At 37.2% G+C, this 23,554-nt stretch overlaps 1 protein-coding gene across 1 annotated transcript in view; it reads right to left on the bottom strand.

Moving 5' to 3' along the window:
- Positions 1 to 4,433: 4,433 nt before the first annotated feature.
- DCX (doublecortin) overlaps positions 4,434 to 23,554 on the bottom strand; it is a 178,903-nt gene continuing 159,782 nt past the window's right edge. The window contains exons 5-6 of the mRNA XM_008158602.3: positions 16,953 to 17,047; positions 4,434 to 4,490 (exon numbers count right to left, since the gene is read on the bottom strand). Of these exons, the coding sequence (XP_008156824.1) occupies positions 4,434 to 4,490; positions 16,953 to 17,047 (152 nt within the window). The remainder of the gene's footprint in view (positions 4,491 to 16,952; positions 17,048 to 23,554) is intronic.

Here is a 23,554-nt window from a genome sequence, read left to right on the forward strand (position 1 = left end):
ACTACTAAGAACCAAATCTGAGGGGGAATTGGGAGCATATCCATCCAGAATACAGGAGGAACTAAAGCAGTAGACACAATGTTGCCCAAGGCAAGCACTGGGTTGCTGTTCTAACACTTGGGATCTGTAGAAGGCTCTAAGCACTCAGGCCCTTCTTCTTGTTTTCTTCATTCACTTTGTTTTCCTTAGTCACTTCTGATTTGGGATGAGAAGCAGGAAGGAAAGAGAATTTCCTGAGAAGTAGGGAAAGACCTGCCTGGACAGTGGTCTCTTGGAACTAATCTAATGAATACCCTTCCGTTCCCAGGAAGAGCCTTGCTGCGAGGGAAACTATGTGTTCAGAACTTGTTGCCCTGGTTTCTGGAATGGAAGGACAGAGGAGTAGTGTATACAAGATCAGTACGGTGTGTAGAGCACATAGCTTGCTATTTTAGTGGAAACACAAGGAGCCAATGTTTAACATCAGCCAGAGCACGTTTTAGTCACAAAGTCCTTTGCTTATACTTGGAAATTGTCCCCATTATGGCAGGATGGCTATGGGGACATTGTGAATGAGGACAACCACAGCAAGACCAGGTTATTTTCTCTAGCTAGTCTCACTCCCATCTTTTAAAGGAAATCATTGCCAGTGAATGGTAGCCACACTCGTTTAAAAAGGACTGAAAAGCCATCTCAGAAATTTGGGTGAACAAAGCTATTGTTCCCTCTTCCCTCCTTTCTTTGCTCTAAGAACAAGAAACATTTTTCTCAACCTATGAAGACCAACCAGTATCAGGTGAGATGAGGTGAGCTGTCTAGGAAAACCAGTCTTTCTATATCCAATCTGGACAAGGCAGGAGGTCAGAAGGCTATTTTGAGGGATCCTCAAGGTGGGCCAGTGATCCCCTGTGTTGAATGGACATGGTCATAGATCCCATTGGTACTGTCCTCAGCTCTTCCTCTTTAGGAGACACCTGCAATCCATGTGGATGAAAACCATGTAAATACAAGGAAAAATAGCTGTGTTAGATTGTTGGGTGGATTTACCACTGAGACCATGGCAAGAGCATATGGCTCCAAGATGCAACATGACGCTGAGAAAGTATTCTCAGGAGCATAATGGAAGGCAATATAGTTCAGTGGAACAGGCTCTGGAATAAGAGTCAGGAGATATGTGTTCTAATCCTAGGCTTGTCTCAAGCCAGCTGTGTGACCTTTAGGAAATTACCTCTGCATCTCCATTCCTGGCTTGAAAATGAGAAATTTGGAGTAGATGATGTGATCTCAAGGTTCCTTCCAGCTAGAAAACTCTATAATTCAATCTAAGCTAATACTAAGGTCCATAAAGACACAAAGAAATCATGCGAATGGCTATCCTTTCCAAAAACAGTGAAGAGAAAAGGATGTTTTCTCTCAATTTACCCCTAGTTAACACTACTTATGAAGTTGTTCAATCCAGTCCCCATATATACATTTTCCCATTCTTTGTCCCTATTTCTAGTTTGGTAAGGGAGAATATTCAGGAGGTAGGAACAAACAACACATGGATTGTGTGTGTGTTTATATGTGTGTGTGAAAGAGGAAGAGATAATTTGGGGAGTGGAGGCAAATGTTTGTTGAATTATATTTGCTAACTGTGCAGAAGGTAACACAATGGAACTTTAGTGGTAAATGTTTGCTAACTGTGCAGAAGGTAACACAATGGAACTTTAGTGGTAAAACTGGACTGGGTAAAATTGGGAATGAATGCTGAGTATGAAGGTGCTCAGTTACATTTTTCTTTGTTGCCTTGAAAATGGGCCCAAGACAATAGTTCAGTGAAGGCCTGGGGGGTGGGGGTGCAGGGTGGAGGGGTCATTGGGGGGAAATAAGGGAACATCTGTAATACTTTCAACAATAATGATAAATTAAAAATAAAATGCAATTATTGAAGGATTGAATTTTGAACTACACCAAATCCCTCTGAAGTGGGAGTACAGAAACATTTCCCTATAATTTATTACAAGAAAGATGGAAAATCTACTACTATTATAGATGATTGTTGGTTTAAAGATTATTGTAATGAAAATATGCCATTTATTATTTTTTAATGATACATATGCTCTACAAGCGAAGAAATGCTCAGAGAGTTAGCATAGGACCTGGACATGAGGAAATCTCAATTCCTCTTCTGGTCCTGCTTTTTCAAGCAGGTCATTTAGCTGCCTCAAACTCCGTTTCATCTTAGATTGAAGGAATTGAACTAAATGAGATCTAGAGAAAGGGAAAAACCTTTGGAAGTCTGGCCTGAAGTTTAAAAACAGGCTGCCTACCACTGTATACACCCCCACCCCCATCCCAAGTACCAGTTTTTCCTATTTAACCACAAATTGTTCTGGGAGAAACTATCCACACCTTGAACTTCTAGAAAGAAGAAGGGGGTAAGCAACACGGGGTTCTTAAGGGGTTCTAATAAGCCTACAAATAGAGGACAAGTGCCAAAATAGATTTTCATAATTTGGGGTTCTTCAATGACCAGTTTAATCAGGAATCAGTACTACCATCATCTGGACACTTCTTGAACCAAAAAAATATTTCTCATAGTTAACACCATCTGAAGCTTGTCTAGGGGCATCTGAACTACTCCTTGCACCACTGAATTCTCTTCTACACAATTCTCATCAGCAATGCCACCAAGTTGCCACTGATCCACGTTGGAGTATCCTGTCGTATCTCCTAATTACAAAGTGGTTGCGCGTGTGTGCGTGCGCGCGCGCGCGCACACACACACACACACACACACACACACACACACACCCCAAGCTCATTCTGTTAAAGTGGAGGAACAACTGCAAGTCATCCCATAGCCAAGCAGCCACTTGGCTGAGAATGCTGCACCTTTCCAACTATCTGCACAATTACAAAGAAATTTTTAAAAATCTTCACATCTGCTAAAAGCAAACACAGAATTGACATGCATGGCTTTTACTTAAATTTAGTTGTCTTCACCATTATGGGCTATGATTACAGATAAAAAGCAGTGTTATAAATTTGCACTTCAAAGACTAAGAATTATTTCAAATATCCAGTCCTTAGCAAAGCAAAATTCTTTCCAGTGTTAAAGACAAAAGAAAGTTTTCTGTCTTCAGTATGAAATATTAGGGTTATAGATAAAAAAGTTGCTTAAAATATGCCATAACATTTCATTTAAGATATAATTAGAATGTCTTGTTCACATTGAAATTATTAATGTAAGCATAACTATTTAGAAGTTGTCAAAAGACTGATTCTATTGAATTGGCCTCTGATATTTATTTTGTTTTCTCCTGGAGGTTTCTATTTGCCAGTAACAGCATAATTCCTAAACTACGTTGCTCTGCATTTATTTATTTATTTATTTTTTTGGTAAATTTTCTGCATGTGTTTTTTAGACAAAAGAAAAATCACCAGTTTATAAAAAAGGAGCCTGAAGAGTTTGCTCCTGAAATATAGACATGAGGTTTTATAAAAAGGATAGTGGATTCTTGCTATAAAAAGTGACCAAAAGGTGTCAGACCTGAAAACAAATTCTCACAGTTTTTTTTTCAGTTTTGGCTGTTTACAAGGCATTCAATAGAACAGAGATAGATGGATACCATTCAGTTTGTGTAATAACTTGCTATGTTGGACAGCCTCTTAGAGGAATCAGATATATGAAATCCTTCACCCCCAACTCTAATTAATTGCTTATTGATTCTAAATTGCCCCAGTGGAGCAATTGACAAAAAAAATTCACTGCACTTTATAAACTCTACTTAGATGTCTATAGTGTTTCCCCAATTCTGCCTAGACTCTTTTAGCCACTCATGTGTCATAGTCTTAGGTGTCTGGTGCCAGAATTATAAGTTGCTGGTGTTTCTCCCCATTGACAGCCAGAACTTGTGTTAGACAACAAACAGGGTGTTGAATTAGGAGTAAAGAACAAGACTGGGGAGCTGTCTTGTCATCCTCCCAGGATTTTATAGCATTCTTGAGATTAAGAGACAAGGGGTATTAGTGATTTTGTGTTTGTTACTCTTGGATTTGCCAATGATTTTTTTCACACACACACACGTTTTAAGTGCTATGCATGTAAACATCCCTCTATGAAAAAAAAAACTGTTGTGTATAAGCATAGTGACCAGGATAAAATAATGCAGGTGCCTAAGTATTCAATATAAACGTCATGGACTAGGACATTTTGAATCCCTGGAAAGTTACCCCAAATGATGGTTATCAATCTATCTCTTATAATTGGTAACTATAGATCAGTGGCCCAGAGGAGAAATCACAGAAAAATTAACCCAACATAGTACTGTGTGTTTTTAAAAATAACAACAAGAACAAAAATAAAAACTTGAAAGCACCAATAGCCCTGTTGGACACTTGAGCAGAAGTACCCTATTGTAACAGTAATCTTGGATTTGTACTCTGGACTCTGAACACGCTCTCCTCCTTCACATAGAATCACCAAGTGAGTCTGAGTCATCCAAAGACAGAGGCAGGTACAGGTCCTATAAGAAAATAAGAGGCAATGTTAATTCTCTTTTTATTAAGAACTTGGACAATATTATATGACTGCTTTGTTTTTAATTAATATTTTCTCTAATATTATTTTGAAATAATTATAGATTTATAAGAAGTTGAAGAACAGGGAGGTATCTTTGTACCAATGTATTCTTCATTCAGTTTCCTCAATGGTAACATCTTGTAGGTTTCCATTTACTTGTGTGTGTGTGTGTGTGTGTGTGTGTGTGTGTGTGTGTGTGTGTGTGTTCCCATGTTATTTTACCACATGTGTATAGTTGTGTGACCTCCACCACAATCAAGATACAGAACTGTATTTCAGGCTCTCTTGTGCTACAACTTTATATCAACATCCACTCCTCTCGCATCCCAAAGCCCCGGTAACCAATAATCTGTTTCCCATCTAAAATTTTGACATTTCATGAATGTGATATAAGTGGACCATACAGTATGTAACCATTCACCCATTGAAGGACATGTGGGATGATTCCAGCTTTGAGCTATTACAAATGAAACTGCTATAAACATCCACACACTAGATTTTTATGTGAATATACGTTTTCATTTCTCTGGATAAAATCAAGGGTACGATTGTTGAATAGTATGGCAATTGCATGTTTAGTTTTGTAAGGAATACAATATTGTTTTCCAGAATGGCTATACCATTTACATTCTCACCAGAAAAGTATGTGATTCAGTTTATCCACATCCTCAACAGTATTTTGTGTTTTCATTAATTTTTATTTTAACCATTTTTGTGGGTTTGTATTGATATCTAATTGTGGTTTTAATTTCCCTGATGGTGAATGCTATTAAATATCTTTTCATGTGCATATTTCACATCTGTAATTCCTCCTCAGTGAAATGTTACTTCATGTCTATTGATCATATTCTAATTGGGGTTTTTTTATCATTGAGTTTTAACAGTCATTTATGTATTCTATATATGTCTTAGGCTAAATATGTGTCTTGCTAATATTTTTCTCCCAGTCTGTAGTTTGTGTTTTCATACAGTTTTTGACAGCAAAGTTTTTAGTTTTGATAAGGTCCAATGTATCTTTTTTTTTTCTTTTAGGGTGTGCTTTTTGTTGCCAAGCTTAGAATTATTTGCCTAGCAGAAGATCAGAAGATTTTCTCCTGTTTCCTTTCTAAATGTTTTACATTTACATCTAAAATTCATGTTTTAATTAATTTTGTACATGAAATGTGAATTTTAGGTTAGGGGTATTTTTTGGCCTATAGATATACAATTGCTCCAGCACCAATTTTTGAAAAGGTTACCTTTACTCCATTCACTGCCTGTTGCACCTTTGTCAAAAAATCAGTTGTGAATATACTAGTATATATAGGTTTATTTCAGGCTCTGAGAAAACTGCCTGAACAAATGCTTAGCTCAGAAAATGTACCCCATCTACATATTTCCAGATACTTCCATTTCTAACCATTAGGATTCATGACTCCAATAATGTTCCAAGCCTTATTTATTATCTTTAGGAGATGGGGGAATGAAATGGCATTGTTTTGTTTCCATTGTCCTCAGAACTCAATTTGGAGATATTTGTGATTCCTCTTGGATTTACTTCACCCATTGGTATAAATCAGTGGTTTTCACGTCTCTCTTAATTTCTCTCTCTTCTCTCTTTAAATCCTCTATTCACTTGAAATTCGCTTGGATGCCCAATAAAAATAAATAAATAAATAAAATGAAAGTGTAGTTGTTCTAGTTGAACCAGACATTGGGGAGGCAGGATCTCACCCACCTCCAAATGAAACACAATTTGAAAACCACTGTTTTCATTCATGTTATCAGCAAGATACTAATGGGAAATAGAAAAGTTTAGGGACAATTTTGTGGATATTTAATAGACCTACTTTGCTAAAACTGAGACATAGAACTTCAGCAGAGAAAGTCCAAGAAAATTGGAAAATATGGTTTCTCTTTGAGGTAGAAGAAAAAGTGATGATGAGAAAGAGGGACAAGAATGGGAAGGAGAATGACTTATTCATCTAACATTAAAATGCATTTTTTGTGGGAAAGAGGGGCAGGAAAAGTCTTAGGCATCATAGAATGGAAAGAGAAGAAAAGTATATTCAGAAACATTAGGTTTTAATTCTGGATAATTAGTACTATGGCATTGAACAAGTCTTTTTAATATTGGTTTCTTCATCAAGAAAATTCAGACTTTGGAATGGACAATCTGTAATGTCTCTTCCAATTCTGTGGCTATTATTTGGAACTCTCAAGGGAATATTAAATAATTTAAAAACACAACAAAGGCAACTACTGTGAATAGATTCAACTCTCACCAAACCACCATCCCTTCACTGTAACTCAAGGGTTTGCAAACATTTTCTGTACATAGCTAGATAGTAAATATTTAGACTCTCTTTGCTGGCCATATGTGCTCTCTGCCACACAGTCTTGTTTGTTTGGGTTTTGTTTCATTTATAACCCTTTAAAGATTTAAGAAAGATTGTTTTACATTGGGGATTCATCCAAAAACAACCAGGCCATAGGTAGGATTTGAAAACCTTGTTTTGTTTTAAACTACCAAACAAGATTTCTTAGAAAAGTGATAAATAGCTAGGGAGTACAAGGCTGAAGAAATAATACGGTGCAATATAACTTACAAAATAGAATTGAAGTGGCATAGAATGGAGTTGCATCTCTGAAGAGATTTAGTTCTTCAGTACTTGAATATAGTAAATATTGAACATAATCAAAAGTATCTTTGAGCTCTAGACTTCCAGAATGGTGAAGAAATACTCTGAAAACCTGCTTTTACATAAATGTAGTAACACTAAGATAATTGTCAAAATCTATTCTTTCAAAACTCTAGAAATTAAGCAAAGGCTTGCAACAATCCAATAACTGTTCATTAAAGAAAAAATGGGTAAATCTCAGTGAGAATACCAAGATTTATGGTGCTTTAACTCACCTTATTTCATTCCCTCTTTCTCCAGATGCAGGGTAGCTTTGAAAACAAATAGCCTCACCACTACAGTATTTAAAAAAACTACACCCTAGCAGTCACTGGACAATGCAGAGTGAGTTTGGAGCTCCCCCAAAATACCCTAGTCCTTAAGAATTGTCACTTTTTAATCTGTCTAGAAACTGCACTTGTGGGGCTCTTTTTTTTTTTTTTTAATTTGACCTAATTCAGAGCACACTTCCTGTGAACAGCCTTTTCTGGGAGTATTAATCAGCTGCAATTGCTTAAAACCATAGCCTCCTTGGGTGGGGGAAATATTTGGGGTAAATGAAGCTGCTTAAAACCTTAAAGGAAAAGCTGAAGAATTAATGTCCATAGGGGACTTTGAAAGGCACCAACATATTCCCAGTAATCTCTAAAGCCAGCACATGTTCAGGACTGTGTGTATTCTCAGAAAAGACCTGAAAAGCCTTTTACCTCTCACCTCTGTTTGCCCTTGAGGCCCTGTGCAAGCAGGAATTGAAGATTAAGACAAAGTGTTAAACTGCCTAACAGAGTATTGAAATTATGCCCCAGTACACACCCACTGAGCCTTCAGCAAAGGCTGGGAGACTTATTGGAGCAAGGTATTCAAGAAAACCCAGAAAAATTATCCTTCAAGAATGAAGGATAAATCAAGACAGTTCCCAGATAAATAAAGACAGATTATTTGTTACTAGCAAACATGTCATACAAGAAATACTATAGAGAATCCTTCAGGGAGAAATGAAAGGACAACAAGACAGTAATATAAGTCCAGATAAGAAATAAAGAAAACATAAGATGGAAAACCATAAAAATACTAGAGGAATCCACAGGCAGCAAAATCTCAGACATATGCCGAAGCAATTTCTTAACCGATACCGCTCCTAGGGCAATGGAAACTAAAGAGAAAATAAACAAATGGAACTACATCAAAATAAAAAGCTTTTGCACAGCAAAAGAAACCATCAACAAATAAACAAGAAAGCCCACTGCATGGGAAAACATATTTGCCAATGTTATCACCGATAAGGGTTTAATCTCCAACATCTACAGGGAACTCATACAACTTAACAAAAGGAAGATAAACAACCCAATCAAAAAAATGGGCAATGGACCTAAATAGATACTTTTTGAAAGAAGACAGAAGGAAGGCCAAGAGACATATGAAAACATGCTCAAAGGCACTAATTATCTGAGAGATGCAAATCAAAACGACAATGGGGTACCATGTCACACCTGTCAGAATGGCTATCATCAACAAAACGACAAATGACAAGTGCTGGCGAGGATGCGGAGAAAAAGGAACCCTGGTGCACTGCTGGTGGGAATGCAGACTGGTGCAGCCACTGTGGAGAACAGTATGGAGTTTCCTCAAAAAACTAAAAATGGAACTCCCATTTGACCCAGTGATCCCACTTCTAGGAATATATCCCAAGAAACTAGAAACACCAGTCAGAAAGGATATATGCACCCCTATGTTCATAGCGGCACAATTCACCATAGCTAAGATTTGGAAGCAGCCTAAGTGCTCATCAGCAGATGAATGGATTAAAAAATGGTGGTACATCTACACAATGGAATACTATGTTGCGGTAAAAAAGAAGGAATTCTTACCATTTGCAACAGCATGGATGGAACTGGAGAGCATTATGCTAAGTGAAATAAGCCAGTCGGAGAAAGATAAATATTACATGATCTCACTCATTTATGGAATATAATGAACAACATAAACTGATGAACAAAAACAGATCCAGAGACAGAGAAGCATCGATCAGACTGTTGAACCTCGGAGGGAAGGTAGGGGAGGGTGTGGGTAAGGGGGAGAGATCAACCAAAGGACTTGTATGCATGCATATAGGCCTAAGCAATGGACACAGACAACAGGGGAGTGAGGGCATGAGTGGGAGAGTGGGGGGGGCAATGGGGGGGATAAGGACACATATGTAATACCTTAATCAATAAAGAAATTTTAAAAAGGCTAATAAGCATTTAAACATAGTATACAGTTACATACAATAAAAAAGAAAAGAAAATTTTAAAAAAGATAAATACAACAGATAGTAAAAATTTATTTTTGTACTCTCTTCTTCTGTTATCTAATTGAAAAGACAATTGCATAAAATAGCAATTATAATAATGTGTTGGTGGAGTTATCATATATAAAGCTAATAAAGATTTAATATGCTAATTAGACCTGAAGGCAATATGACCTTCCTGAATGACCAGGGGGCAGGGCCAAGGAGCTGCAAAGGCCAAGGCAACTGGGGCTGTGAGGGTCGCAGCAGCCTAGTCTGCAAAGGACTACCCTTACACAAATTTCATGCACTGGGCCTCTGGTTATATATAATGATGTAATCTGTATGTCAATAAGAGCACAAAGAGAAGGCAAAAAGAACAGTGTTATACTAAAGCAAAATTTTTATATACAATTGAAATTAAGTTGATATTAATTCAAAGTAGATTGTATTAAGATGTTGATTGTAATCCCCAGGGCAAACACCAAGAAAATAACACAAAATAAAATTACTAAAAATACAAAAAGGGGAATTAAAATGGTACACTGTAAATATATTTATCTAACACAAAAGGGCAGAAATAAAGGGATAAAGGAACAAAAAAGATATAAGACAAATACAAAATAGCAAAAAAGGAATACGCAATTCCCACCTTTTTAGTAACTGCACTAAATATAGATTAAACACTCAAATGAAAAGGCAGAGATCAGCAGAATGGATTGAAGGGGGGGAAAAAAACATGATCCACCCTAGCCAGTTTGGCTCAGTAGATAGAGCGTCAGCCTGTGGCCTGAAGGGTCCTGGGTTTGATTCCAGGTCAGGGCATATGCCCAGGTTACAGACTTGATCCCCAGTGTGGGGCATGCAGGAGGCAATCGATAAATGATTCTCTCTCCTCCTCTCTGAAATAAATAAAAATATATTTTAAAAAACAACACAGAGAAAAAACACATGATCCAGTTCTATGCTGTTTGAAAGAGACACAACTTAGATTCAGAGACACAAATAGGTTGAAAGTTAAAAGATGGAAAAAGACATACCATGCAGTTAGAAAACAAAAGAGAGCTGGAGTGGCTATACTAATATCAGGAAAAAAAATAGACTTTAAGACAAATATTATTACTAGAGACAAATAAGGACATTTTATAATAATAAAAGGGTCACTACATCCCAAAACATAATTGTAAATACAACGTGTCCAAAAAATGTATACGCACTTTGAATACCATTATTAATTCTAATGGGTTAAATCTGAAAAGAAACATCAATTGAGCTCCACGCTATTAAAGTATGTATACATTTTTGAGATACCCTTGTATATATACACTTTAACAGCAGAACACCCAAATACATGAAAAAAAATGACTGAATTGAAGGGAGAAATAAAGAATTCAATTATAATAGTTGAAGACTTCAATACCCCAGACCTTCAATAATGGGTAGAATCACTAGGCAGAAGACCAATAAGAAAAGAAACTTGAACAACACTACAAACAATTATACATCTCTAGAATATTCCATCCAACAACCATAGAATACACATTCTCCTCAAGTGCTCATGGAACATTCTGCAGTATAGATTATATGTTAGGTCATAAAACAAGTCTCAATAAATCTAAACGTACTAAAATCATGTAAAATGTGTTCTTTGACTACAGTAGAACTAAATTAGAAAGCAAAACAAAGATATTTGGGAAATTCACAAATATGTGAAAATTAAACAACACATTGCTAAATAGCTAATGAGTCAAAGGAGAAATTATAAGGGAAACTACAAAATATTCAATAAATAAAAATGAAATAAATAATATAGCAAAAGTTATGGGATCCAGCTAAAGCAGTACCCAGAGAAAATTTTATATGAGATGTTCAGTATATGTTAGCTCATAGAAAACAGAGAGTAGTAGATTAGTGGCATCCAGGGCATGGGTAGAGGAGAAAAGACCTGTGACTGCTTATGGGCATAGTGCTTCTTTTGGGGGTGATGAACATATTCCTGCACAACTGTGGGATTTACTAAAAAACATTAAACTGTACAATTTTAAAAGGTGTAACTTATAGTATGTGAATTATATCTCAATAAGCTCTTATTTAAAAAAATAGTACCTTTGAAAATCTCACATTGACAACTAAATACTATTTATGTGATTCTTAAGTATGAAACCCTATACAGCAATATACAATGTATAATGCATATAGTAATATTCAGCATGTAATTTTGTATACAAATATGAGACAGTTTTGTAGTAGTTTTTTTAATGACTACATTGTGACTATTGATGAATTCCACAAGTTAAATTTACACAGAATGCAAGTCCACTGTAGTAGAAGGAGCTCAGGATTAAGAATCAGGAGACCTAAGTTCTAGGCCTAGCTTTGCCTTTTAACTTCCTCCTTTTCAGAGCCTTTGTTCTTATATCTAAAAATCATGGAATATGCGGAGTATAAGATCTTTAGGATTCCTTCTAGTTATAAAAATCTATAAAATGTAATTCAGATCATTGCATTTTTTTCTTTATACCAAAGCAAAGAAAATTAGACACTGCCACGTTAGTGAACTCCATGGATATTTTTAAAGCAGTACAAAAGGGCCTTTTCATTATGGAGACCACCATCATTGAGTTCCACCACTCTGAACCACTGGGCTTCAGCATTCACCCCTGCTCTTAATTGTTCATGTAACAGATCCTTCAATGTTGTTGGTTGGCTAGTGGAAATAATTATGAGAAGATTGTTCCAGACTCTTATCTCAGAGGACAGGGGAACAGGCCTCAGGGTAGAAACTTGAGGAGACTCCACTAGCAGCTGCTCTGTCTTGGAATGGGTACAGTTAGATATAGGTTATGGAAAGAATCCATATGACTAGGCCTAAGTGTGAATGTCTGTCCTCCATCAATTTATTTAATATTCAAAATATATTACCTTGTATGGGTAAAACAATGTTCAGGAAAAAGAATTATCTCAACATTCTGTTTTTGTTGATTGATATGTAAAAATACAGAAATACACATATTGCTTAACAATACACATAATTTGCACCTGAAATTCATTTGCTTAGTCCCTTGGAGCCCTACAGAACAAAATGTTTGTAACAAATACAGCTGTGCTGGCGATATTTTTGCATTAGAGGAAACAAAATCTTGGTCTCTAGTCCAATAAGCTTATAGTCCAAGGAAAGTCAGAGAGGAGTTTTGAGAAACCTGGCTTCTAGTTTGGGTTTGCTTTTCCCAAAATGTGCTCTGCATTTTTCTTATGGTTTGGCTTTGTTTTTGCTGATTTTTAAAAATTTTTTTTTTTATTTTTTCCATCACCATTTATCCCCTCTCTGCCCTCTTCCACCTCCCCCAACACCTCCCCGCTTCAATCACCACACTGTTGTCCATGAGTTCTCTCTCTTTTTTTTTCTTTTTTGCTCAATCTACCCTCCCCCTTCTCCCCCTTGGCTGCCCCACCAGTGCTGTCTGCCTGCTCTCCATCTATGAGTCTGTCTCTATTTTGCTTGGTAGTTCAGTTTGTTCATTAAATTCCACAAGTGAGTAAATTTTTTTAAAGCTGAAACTCCCTGTTCTCTACACCAGTTATCAAAAGCCTACCCAGGCTTCAAGGGCCCACTTAAATGTCACCTAGTCTATAAAGCTTTCCTTGTCTCCCATCTTCTTTTGTGCTCCTGTAGTCCTTTTGTTCCCTCTTGATTATACTACCAAAATTCACTTAGAGTCATGTCTGTGATTTAAGGGTCAGGATCCTGCTTTATTCATCCAACTATCTCTCCAAGCACTTACAGGATGACAAAAAAAAAAAAAAAAAGTCTGGAAACACAGAAGAAAATGTATATTAAGTAATATTAGTTACATTTTCAGATAATATGTCAAATACATTTTCCTCCAATCTCCAGACAACTTTGCAAGCAAAATGCCTCCAAATTTAAAGCCATGAGTACAATCACTAATCTGGAAAAAATATAAAAATAAAAATGTTCCCTATGTTTCTAAGCTTTTTGTACATCTTTAATATGTTACCTTCTCCCAATTGTTGAATCATACTAGAGCTGTCTTTAACCCCAGCCCTTCCTTTTTTCTCACCTATAAAATGGAAATGCTACCTGCCCTATCTTTTTCACAGGGTTATCACAAAGGTAAGTGAGAAAATGGCTATGCAAAAAGATTAAGCAGTATAGAAATGCAAAATGTTGTTCTCATTAACTATACAAGGATTTACTTTGTGTCCATATTGTAGTACTTGAGTATTCGGACTTTGGCTAACCCCATCACAGCTGCATTATAGAGGATTCTCCATGACCTGCTTAAGAGGGGAATCCAAGAGGCTGATTCCAGCTTTGGGCCCTGCCAGGGCCATCAAAAGTTACCAAAGGGATGCTGGGACTTCAAGTTTCTTTCCAATTGCGCAGGAGGAAAGTCATGGCCTTAGCCACCTGCTTCCTGTCTCCACCATGACTCACACCTTTCAGGTCCGCTTGGATGGACATTCAGATGAGACCGGCTTAGGTCCACTGCCCAAAGACCTTAATGGTGCTAAGGTTCAGGTAGCTGTGTTAAAGGAGGAGCAATAAGTTAAGACTAGAGCCTCAGCGGGGCTGAGCCAAGGTCACAAGACACTTTTTAACTTATTTAGGAAAACCAGCTCACTTTCCATCATTGCTTCCTGATAGGATGCACCAAGAGAGGAACAGAATCACTTCTATGATGTTTCTGCTCCAAGTGCATAATCTGAATTTAATAACAAGAAATCAATAGACAAACCTAAATTTAAAAAACATTCCACTACATATTGGGCCTGTACTCTTCATTTGTACAATACAGAGTCCTAAAAGATTCAAAAAATACTCAAGAACAGTACTAGATTAAAGAATACTAAAGAGACATGGCAAATGAAGGCACTGTGTCATCCTGGATTGGATCCTGGCCAGAAAAAGAATGTTACTAGGGCACTTGATAAAATTCGAATATGGACTGTAGATGATAGTATCACGGCAGAGCAAATTTCCTGATTTTGATAGCTAAAAAATAGTAAAGTGTGTGTGTGTGTGTGTGTGTGTGTGTGTGTGTGTGTGTGTGTGGAGAGAGAGAGAGAGAGAGAGAGAGAGAGAGAGAACAAAAAAGTAAAGTCAATGGGGCAAAATATAAACATCTGGTCAATCTGTGTAAAGACTATAAGTGTGTGTGTGTGTGGAGAGAGAGAGAGAGAGAGAGAGAGAGAGAGAGAGAGAGAGAACAAAAAATAAAGTCAATGGGGCAAAATATAAACAACTGGTCAATCTGTGTAAAGACTATACAGAAGTTCTTTATTATTTTGCAACTTCTGTAACTATGAAATGATATCAAAGTGAAAAGCTTAAAAATTACTTAGAATTAAACCAAAATGTAATTTTTTAAAAGTTTGCTCTAAAAATTATATAATTCAGTACTAATGTTGGTTTGCTTAACTGTCATTAAAAGAGTTATTTTAAAAATAAAATGACACACTGAATATTTCACAGTTAAGAAAACAGTTAAGGTCTGACAATGTTGCCACCTATAGCTTGTTCTAGTTCTTCAGTGGTTAAATTAGATTTAGAATTGACTGCTAAATAAATAAATAAATAAGCAAGCCTGCAAACCCAACAAGGAGAAATGGTTTAACAATGCCATCACTCACCTCAATGGGCTTATGAATAATAGATCTTCAGCCTAAATGAACTGAACATGTCAAATGAAAAGCTGAATGACTCACAAGTGCAAACCAAATATATTCCCATGTTTCTCCCAGCTATTTGGGGTAGGTACTAATATAAGGTGCTGGGGTAGGTCACACTTCTCAGGGACAATGTAAGGGCAGAAATGCATAGGGAAAATATACAGTAATAAGTAATGCAGCATATAGGAGGTTCTGTGTGGAGAGTGGAAAAGTAGGATTAGGCTGCTCCCCATCTTGGAATGTCCACATTAACAAACTTTGCTGCTCAAAAGAATAACTGAAAGCTCACTGCAAAAGTAATTTTCATTCATCTCACAATCTCTGGATAATGTTGGCTACATAAACAGTTCAGCATCTCCTCCTTTGGGGAAACCAAATAGTTCAGCAGGACAATCAGAAGGTTCTGGTCAGGGTCAATATCATAGGTTAAAAGGGTCACTCAAGGAATGCAACAGACATTAGGAATGATGGAGCAGGTAATGGTCAGATTAACCAGGAAATTAAAACCCAAATGCAGAGAAAAGGAAATGAAAATGGATGTAAGGTAGTGGTGTACTATTAAATCTTTAACCACTAACTTTATGTAGGAACAAAACAACCTTGATTTGTAGTCTTTGCTGATTTCCATGGTGTAAATCTTCCTACAACAGTTGTGTTCTAGTTACCAACACAATGTCACTGAACACAGAGTTGGGAAGCAATGTACAGTCAGGTTTCGACCTTGTACAAACTGACTCCAGGCATGCTACTGGAAATAATCTGGGTACCAGTCTTCTGTCTGCTACTACCTAGTAATGTTACTTCACTAAGTAGCTTAACCTTCTTAGGTTGCAATTTTCTCCTCTGTAAAATATTAACCTCACAAGATCACAGAGAAAATAAAATGAAACTAGTTTAATTCCATCTAAGATCTCCAGCTTTGACCATCTATGGTTCTGTGATGCAGTTGGCCACATTGGTGAATTCTGCCTTTTCCCATCTCGCACCGAGTCTTGTGAACAGGCAGAATACAAGAGAATCATAGAGAACACAGCTCTAGAATGTGGTAATCAGAGCAGAAACCACATTTACATAACATCAGAGATGAGGTACAACGCAATAACCACTCCATATTTTCTATACAGAGGAGATTTCTGGATATGAATCTATTTTAGAAGTGGAGCTAGATAATCTATACACTTCTATTATTTTAATGGTATATTCATTTGAGATGACTTAGAAGTGCACATGATGCCTAGGACCAATGCAGTATACATGTGCCCTCTCTTCCAATGCTGCATCAGAATCTGTTTGCAAATACATAGTGAAACTAGGATCTGTTTATATTTTGAGATCCAGCAAATCTAAAGGAACTAACTCAGTGCTAACTTTCTTTGAGTGCTATATTTATGTCACTTTTATTGACTGGTGCCTATGAAACATAAGTTGCCTTTAAGGCCCTCTTCACTATGCCTCTGAATTGGACAGACAAGTGCTCAACCCATCCCCTGAGTCAGTTATTTGGTGACACCATTAGCTCAGAATGCATAGTTGGTACCTCTGTACCTCTACCTTTTGAGTAAATATAATCAGTATTAAATAAACCAGGGGTCAGAGGAATACATAAAAGTGAATGGAAGCTAGACCCCTGCTGTGATTCCCAGGGCTTCACACTAATGGACCAGATGAAAAGAAATTCTAGCCTTGATGTGCTGTTGAAGCTGATGGAAGAGAAAACCATAACCAAGCCCATCAAAAAAGTCCAAGTGTAAAGGGGTTTAGTAAGGTATAAGAGACATAATACCTTGTGCTTCCGGAGGCTGCCAGGACTGGTAGGTGTAGAGATGGGAGACTGCTTAGACTTGGGGGTAGAGAGCTGGCTGCTGGAGGTTCCATTTGCTAGCCCAAGGCAAGAGAAAAGGAATGGATAAAAATCAACAGCATACAAAGGAACAAGTTATCCTTCCCCTCTGCAGATACTAAAGACATTCAAACAAGGCACACATACAAACAAGTTATTTGATGAGTAGGACAAAGGTGAAAAGAAACTCATTCCTCAGAAAGACCATAAGTGCAGTCCTCACATTAATCAGAACCCTGAGCAGTGCAAGGCAGCAATCCTCCCACCCTTTCCCTTGAGTGCTTCCAATTAGAGAGTCTGGTTCTTTTCAAACCTTTTTCATATTCATTACAAAGTTTGACCTTAACATTTCTGTGAGGTAGTCTGGGAACATATTATTTTGCTTCAATTTTGTAAGTGATAAAAAAGTGAGGCACAAAGAAATGTTGTGCCTTAGCTTAAAGGAGAGGAAATATGGGTGGTTCGAACCAAGACACATCCCTTTTGGTAGCAGATGATGTGGCAGGTTCAGGACAGCCCCATTGTCAATGTCTCTCCACTCTCTCTTTTCCTGATCAACCTATCCTCTCCCCTCCTCACACACTCTTCCCTATCTCATCCTGAGCAAAAAGAACAAAAGGAACGAAAGAGAAAAGGGACTAGTCAGGAAGAAGAATTTAAAAGTGAAGTAGAGCCCTAGCTGGTTTGGCTCAGTGGATGGAGCGTCAGCCTGCGGACTGAAGGGTCCCAGGTTTGATTTCAGTCAAGGGCACATGCCCGGGTTGCAGGCTCGATCCCCACTGGGGCGGGGGGGGGGGGGGGCATGCACGAGGCAGCCAATCAATGATTCTCTCTCATCATTGATGTTTCTATCTCTTTCTCCCTCTCCCTTCCTCTCTGAAATCACTATATATGTATATATATATTGAAGTAGAAACACAGAATGAAACATAAAAAAGGCTCATACAGCAAAATGGGTGGAGGGAAGAAGAAAAAAGAGTGAGAGAAAGAGATAATGAATGGAGGAGAGGGGAAATATGGTAGAGATTTGGAGAAGAGAAGAATGGGGAACTTGAAATAGAGACAGAAATAGAGAAAGGCAGACAATGGTGGCCAAAGTCAGAGTGCACCCCAATCTGTCTCTAGTCAATAAAATGTTAAAATTGAGATGATTTAGTATTTAAAATCTTTGTATTCCATTATGTTTGCAATTGTTTTATGTTCCTCTGCTAATTAGCTTTTTAAATATACAATCAAGTAAAAAGAAATGTAGTGCATTGATTAGAACAATTAAACAGCTTTCAAAGTGGATTCCTATTCAGATAGCTCATGCTAAGGTATGTTTTTTAAAATGTAAGTACTTATGTTATTAATCAGATATATTCTGAAATGTGCTTTACAAATATAAAGGCAAATATTCCAATGGTGTGAGGGTGGAGTAAGAGGGATGGAGGAGGAGAGAAAGAAGGGAAGACAGGAGTTGGGGAAGAGAGGGAGAGAAGAAGGGAGGGAGGGAGGGAGAGAGAGAGAGAGAGAGAGAGAGAGAGAGAGAGAGAGAGAGAGAGAGAGGAAATAAAAAATCCAACAAGTTAAGCAGGAGAATGGCCTGAGAGTGTTGATATTAGTCCCACAGGTAAAGCATCAACTGTTGTATCATAAACAGTTCCTGAGGATATACTTCCTCTGCACCACTTATGGTAATGCTTCCCTAGATTCTGCAACCTGAATACCAACTATAGAGAGGAAATGGACATCGATGTGGTGGTTGCTGCATTTGTCCAAGTGCAAGTGGGCTGAAAGTAGGCACTTAGATATCCGCTATCTGGCTTTGCCTGTGTATTCACTCATCTCTCACCCACTCTCTAAGAGACCTTTTCCCCTATCTGAGCTTCCTGGAAATAATTCATTCATTTAGCCAGTGGTTACAGGGTACTTTCTCTAAGCCAGACCAAGTACTATACATCGGGGTTTCAGAGATGGGTCATTTCCTGTGTGGACATAGGAAAGAATACAGCAGGCTAAGTGCTATGACAAAGCCATGTAAGGGGTATTATTGGAGCCCCGAGGAGAGACTGAAATCAGGGAACTGGGAGGCAAATAAGAGGAGGCAACACCAGAAAAAGTGTTGAAAATGACTATGGAATAGACAAATTCATACAGACAGAAAGTAGATTAATGGTTGCCAGGGGCTGTCTAGGATGGGTGCGGGAAGGAGGAGCTGGGGGAAAATAGAGAGTGTCTGCTAATAGGTACAGAGTTTCTTTTAGGGGGATAAAGATGTTCTGACATTAAATAGTGGTTGTTGCACAACTCTGTGGCTGAACAAAAAAAAACATTGAATTGTACATTTTAAATGAGTAAATTGTTTGCTCTGTGAATGGTATCTCAATGAAGTCATAAAAATAATGAATTGGAGCTAGTTAGACAGAGAGGGTAAAAATGGTATTCTAGACTTTAGAATTGCACTAATAGGGCCAAAGACATGCAGCTGTAAATGAATACAGAATGTTTACAGAAGAGCAAATAGCTCAAAATATCTGAGTCATAGGGTGCCAGCAGTGAGTTCTAAGAAATAAGACTGGGAGGATGACAAAGGCCAAAGCCTGGGGGTTCTTTGTGATGTTTCATTTTTCATTTTTAGTTTGATTTGAAAAGAAATCTGGGAGTGATACCATCATATTTGCATTTTAAAACTATTACTCCAGTTGCTGTGGTAAGACTTGGATGGAGTGGGGTAGGATAAGGAAAAGGTAGAAGCAGAGATGGGTTAGAAGACAATGTAGTAGTCCAAGTGAGAGTCAATGATGGCTTAAATTAAAGCACTGGAGAGGGAGAGAAAGTACATGGTGGAAGATAGAGACATATAGGCCAGGCAAGCTTACAATATTATGTGCACATACCATATAAGCCACCCTAAGAACAACATGACCCAGGCCAAATAGCACAGAGACTGGGGGAGCTAAGCTTAGTCAGGGTACTAGGCTTTCTGGTGAATAAAGGAGGCACTTCGGTCATCATCCTCTATGAGATAAGCCTAACATGGTAACCAGAATAACAAGTACAAAGGTCTATTGAGGATATTTGATTCCCAAAATAATATAAGTGCCAATAGAGCAAAGGGTTTTCCCTATTTTGTTTAATGATGCATCCCAGTTACTGGAATAATGCCTGGCACAGAGTAGATGCTCAATAAATATCTAATGAACTTTTTTTCATTTTTTAAATTAAATTTATTGAGGTAACCTTGGTTAATAGGGTCATATAGGTTTCAAGTGTACATTTCTATGATACATGATGTGTATACTGTATTGCATTATGTGCCCACCTCCCAAAGTCAAATCATTTGGTCACCATATAGTTTCCCTCTTTACCCTTTACTACCCTCTACCATCTTCCCTTTGGTAATCACCATATTGTTGTTTGTGTCCATGAGTTTCATTTTTATATCCTACATATGAGTGAGATCATATGATTCTTGGCTTTTTCTGACCACCTTATTAGAATAATATTCTTAAGAAGCCACAGAGGGACAACGCATTCTCTGTGGAGCCACAGAGAGGCAAAGTAATCAGTTACTCTTCAGGAAAAGAAAGGAGTTACTACACTGTATGAGGGCCTCCCCAGCAGAACCTGGCCCCTAGTATTCAAGAGGAAAAGCAATCTTGGAGATCTGAGCAGACATAATCAAAGTCCCCCCAATAAGCCCAGGCATCAGCCAGGAAGTCTAACAGATGTAAGCATCCCTAGGTAAGTTCTGACATTTTGTTTCACATGATTGCTGTATCCTTTGGCAACAACAGATTCTAGTTTCCCAGCATTTGTCAGCCATTCTACAAAGTGAAAAATGTCTCTCCTCACCCCTTACATTCTTATCTAGCTGACAATGAGCTTACCAATCTTACCAAAATGTAGAAAATTATTAACCACAGTACATCTACATGTGAGTCATTTTTCACCTGTTGGCCATAGAGCTGCACACACAGGTTCTTTTGCAACTTCTAATTATTTTTTTCAGTATCTCCTGAAACTCTCATCCCAAGATTTTAGGGGCATACATATTCCATCTCTATGTTCATATATGTCTCCCTGCCACCACCAACCCAAGATAGACAATCTTAGAGTACTTCATTTTGTCATCAACACTCAACAATCACTTTGGAAATCAGTTTTTAATCATTTAACTGCCACTCACTACATTGCTGAAAAATGAAGATACTTTCTCATATTTCCTGATGGAATGAAACCCAAACATGGACATTAGAGAAATGAGAAAATGTAGACATGCATCAGTTGAAGGAATGCCTACATTTACAAAGTAGGTAAAATATATTCATATATGCATTTATTCTATGGGTTTCATGTGAAAAACCTGGGAGAATGCCATTTGATATAGATTCTTAAGCCAGTTCATATAATTGTCAAGTAAAAGAACTAGCAGGGAAAAAACATATGTGGTCTGCAAAACTGCACATGGTCCTAAATGGGCAAATCCAAATGAAAGCTTGTCACAGTTCATTTTGAGAGTGGCTGAAAATAATACGACTTTATGATATCCCTCGTTTTCCTTTATTATTTTTTACTAAAATCCTTCACTCTTGTCTCTGAGCTTCTATTTCTCAGCTGCAATTAGAAATGCATTTGGGAAGTCTTTGCCCTCTTTTAATTGTCTCTCTCTCTCATTAGAACCACAGCATTGTTTCACTGTTGTCACCTTTTATTTACTTATAGTCCAAATTCTTTCACTCCTTTCTTCTCATTGTACCATTAAAAATTTTCCTCCTCTACAACAAGGTACTTTGTTTAAAAATGTCCCCCTCTACAACATCAGAAACTTTTCAATCCTAAGCCATTTTATCAATCTTACCAATAAAAACCAGGATAATAATTAATGTTTACGGAATGTCTATAGTATGAGTGTCTGTCTTGTTCTCTGTTTACCAGTTTTTATCTCTATATCTCTCTTTCTCTCTCTCTCTCTCTCTCTCTCTCTCTCTCTCCCTCTTCTCTCTCTCTCTCTCTTTTTCTCTCTCTCTCGGCCACATTTAGTTAGTTATTTTCTTATTTTTTTTTAGAAATAGTTCAACAATTTTTAATTTTTAATATTTTTTTAATTTTTCAATCACAGTTAACATACAATATTATATTACTTTCAGGTGTATAACATAGCAATTAGACATTTATATAACTTATGAATTTATGATTGCTCCAGTAAATCTAGCACTCACCTGACACCATAAACAGTTATTACAATCTTATTGACTATATTCCTTATGTTGTACTTTATATCCCCATAACTATTCTATAACTACCAGATTTGTACTTCTTAATTCCTTCACCTTTTTTACCTAGTCCCCTAAACTTCCTCCCATCTGGCAACCTTAAAATGTTCTCTGTATCTATGGGACTGTTTCTGTTCTGCTTGTTCATTTATTTTGTTTTATAGATTCCACATATAAGTGAAATCATCTGGCATTTGTCTTTCTTTGACTTATTTCACTTAACATAATACCATCTAGGCCCATCCATGTTGTTACAGATGGCAAGATTTTATTCTTTTTAATAACCATTTAATATGCCATTTAATATGCACCACTTCTTTATCCATTCATTTCTTGATGGACACTTAGGTTGCTTCTATACCTTGGCAATCTATAATAATAAAAGAGTAATATGCTAATTAGACCAGACAGCTGAATGACCTTCCCGATGTCCTTCTGGACGACCTTCCAGATGAAGCCAGGGCTCCGAGGACCAAGGTGCTTGCACGAATTTTGTGCATCAGGTCTCAGTTGTAAATAATGTTGCAATGAATATATGGATGCTTATGTCTTTTCAAGTTAGTGTTTTGGGTTTCTTTGAATAAATACCCAGAAGTGGAATTGCTGGATCTACTTAGTCTCTTGCTGTGGCATTTGTTTTAAAGTCTATTTTGTCTGGTATAAGTATTGCTACTCAGACTTTTTGTTTGCTTGTCTCCATTTTCATGAAATATCTTTTTCCATCCCTTTACTTTCATTCTGTGTGTGTCTTTCTATCTGAAGTCAGTCTCTTACAGACAGCATATGTAAGGGTTCTGTTTTCTTGTAGATTTCTTGTACATATGTCTTTTGACTGAAGCATTTAATCCTTTTGTATTTAAAGTAATTGTTGATAAAATGTAACTTATTGCAATTGTATTAATCATATTTTGACCTTTGTTTTTCTTCTTAAGGAAGACACTTTAACATTTCTTGTAATACTGGTTTGGTGGTGATGAACTGCTTTAACATTTTCTTATCTGGGAAGCTCTTTATCTGACGTTCCATTCTAAATGATAGCTTTGCTGAGAAGAGTAATCTTGGTTGCAGATCCTTACTTTTCATCACTTTGAATATTTCTTGCCATTCTCTTCTGTCCTGCAAAGTTTCTGTTGAGAAATAAGCTGACAGTATTATGGGATCGCCCTTGTAGGTAACTAACTGCTTTTCTCTTGTTGCTTTTCAGATTCTATCATTGCCTTAATCCTTTGGCATTTTAATTATTGTGTGTCTTAGTGTGACCTCTTTGGGTGCATCTGTGCTTCCTGG

Source organism: Eptesicus fuscus, chromosome 1 (genome assembly GCF_027574615.1).
Source record: "Eptesicus fuscus isolate TK198812 chromosome 1, DD_ASM_mEF_20220401, whole genome shotgun sequence".
In the NCBI taxonomy this organism is placed as follows: domain Eukaryota; kingdom Metazoa; phylum Chordata; class Mammalia; order Chiroptera; family Vespertilionidae; genus Eptesicus; species Eptesicus fuscus.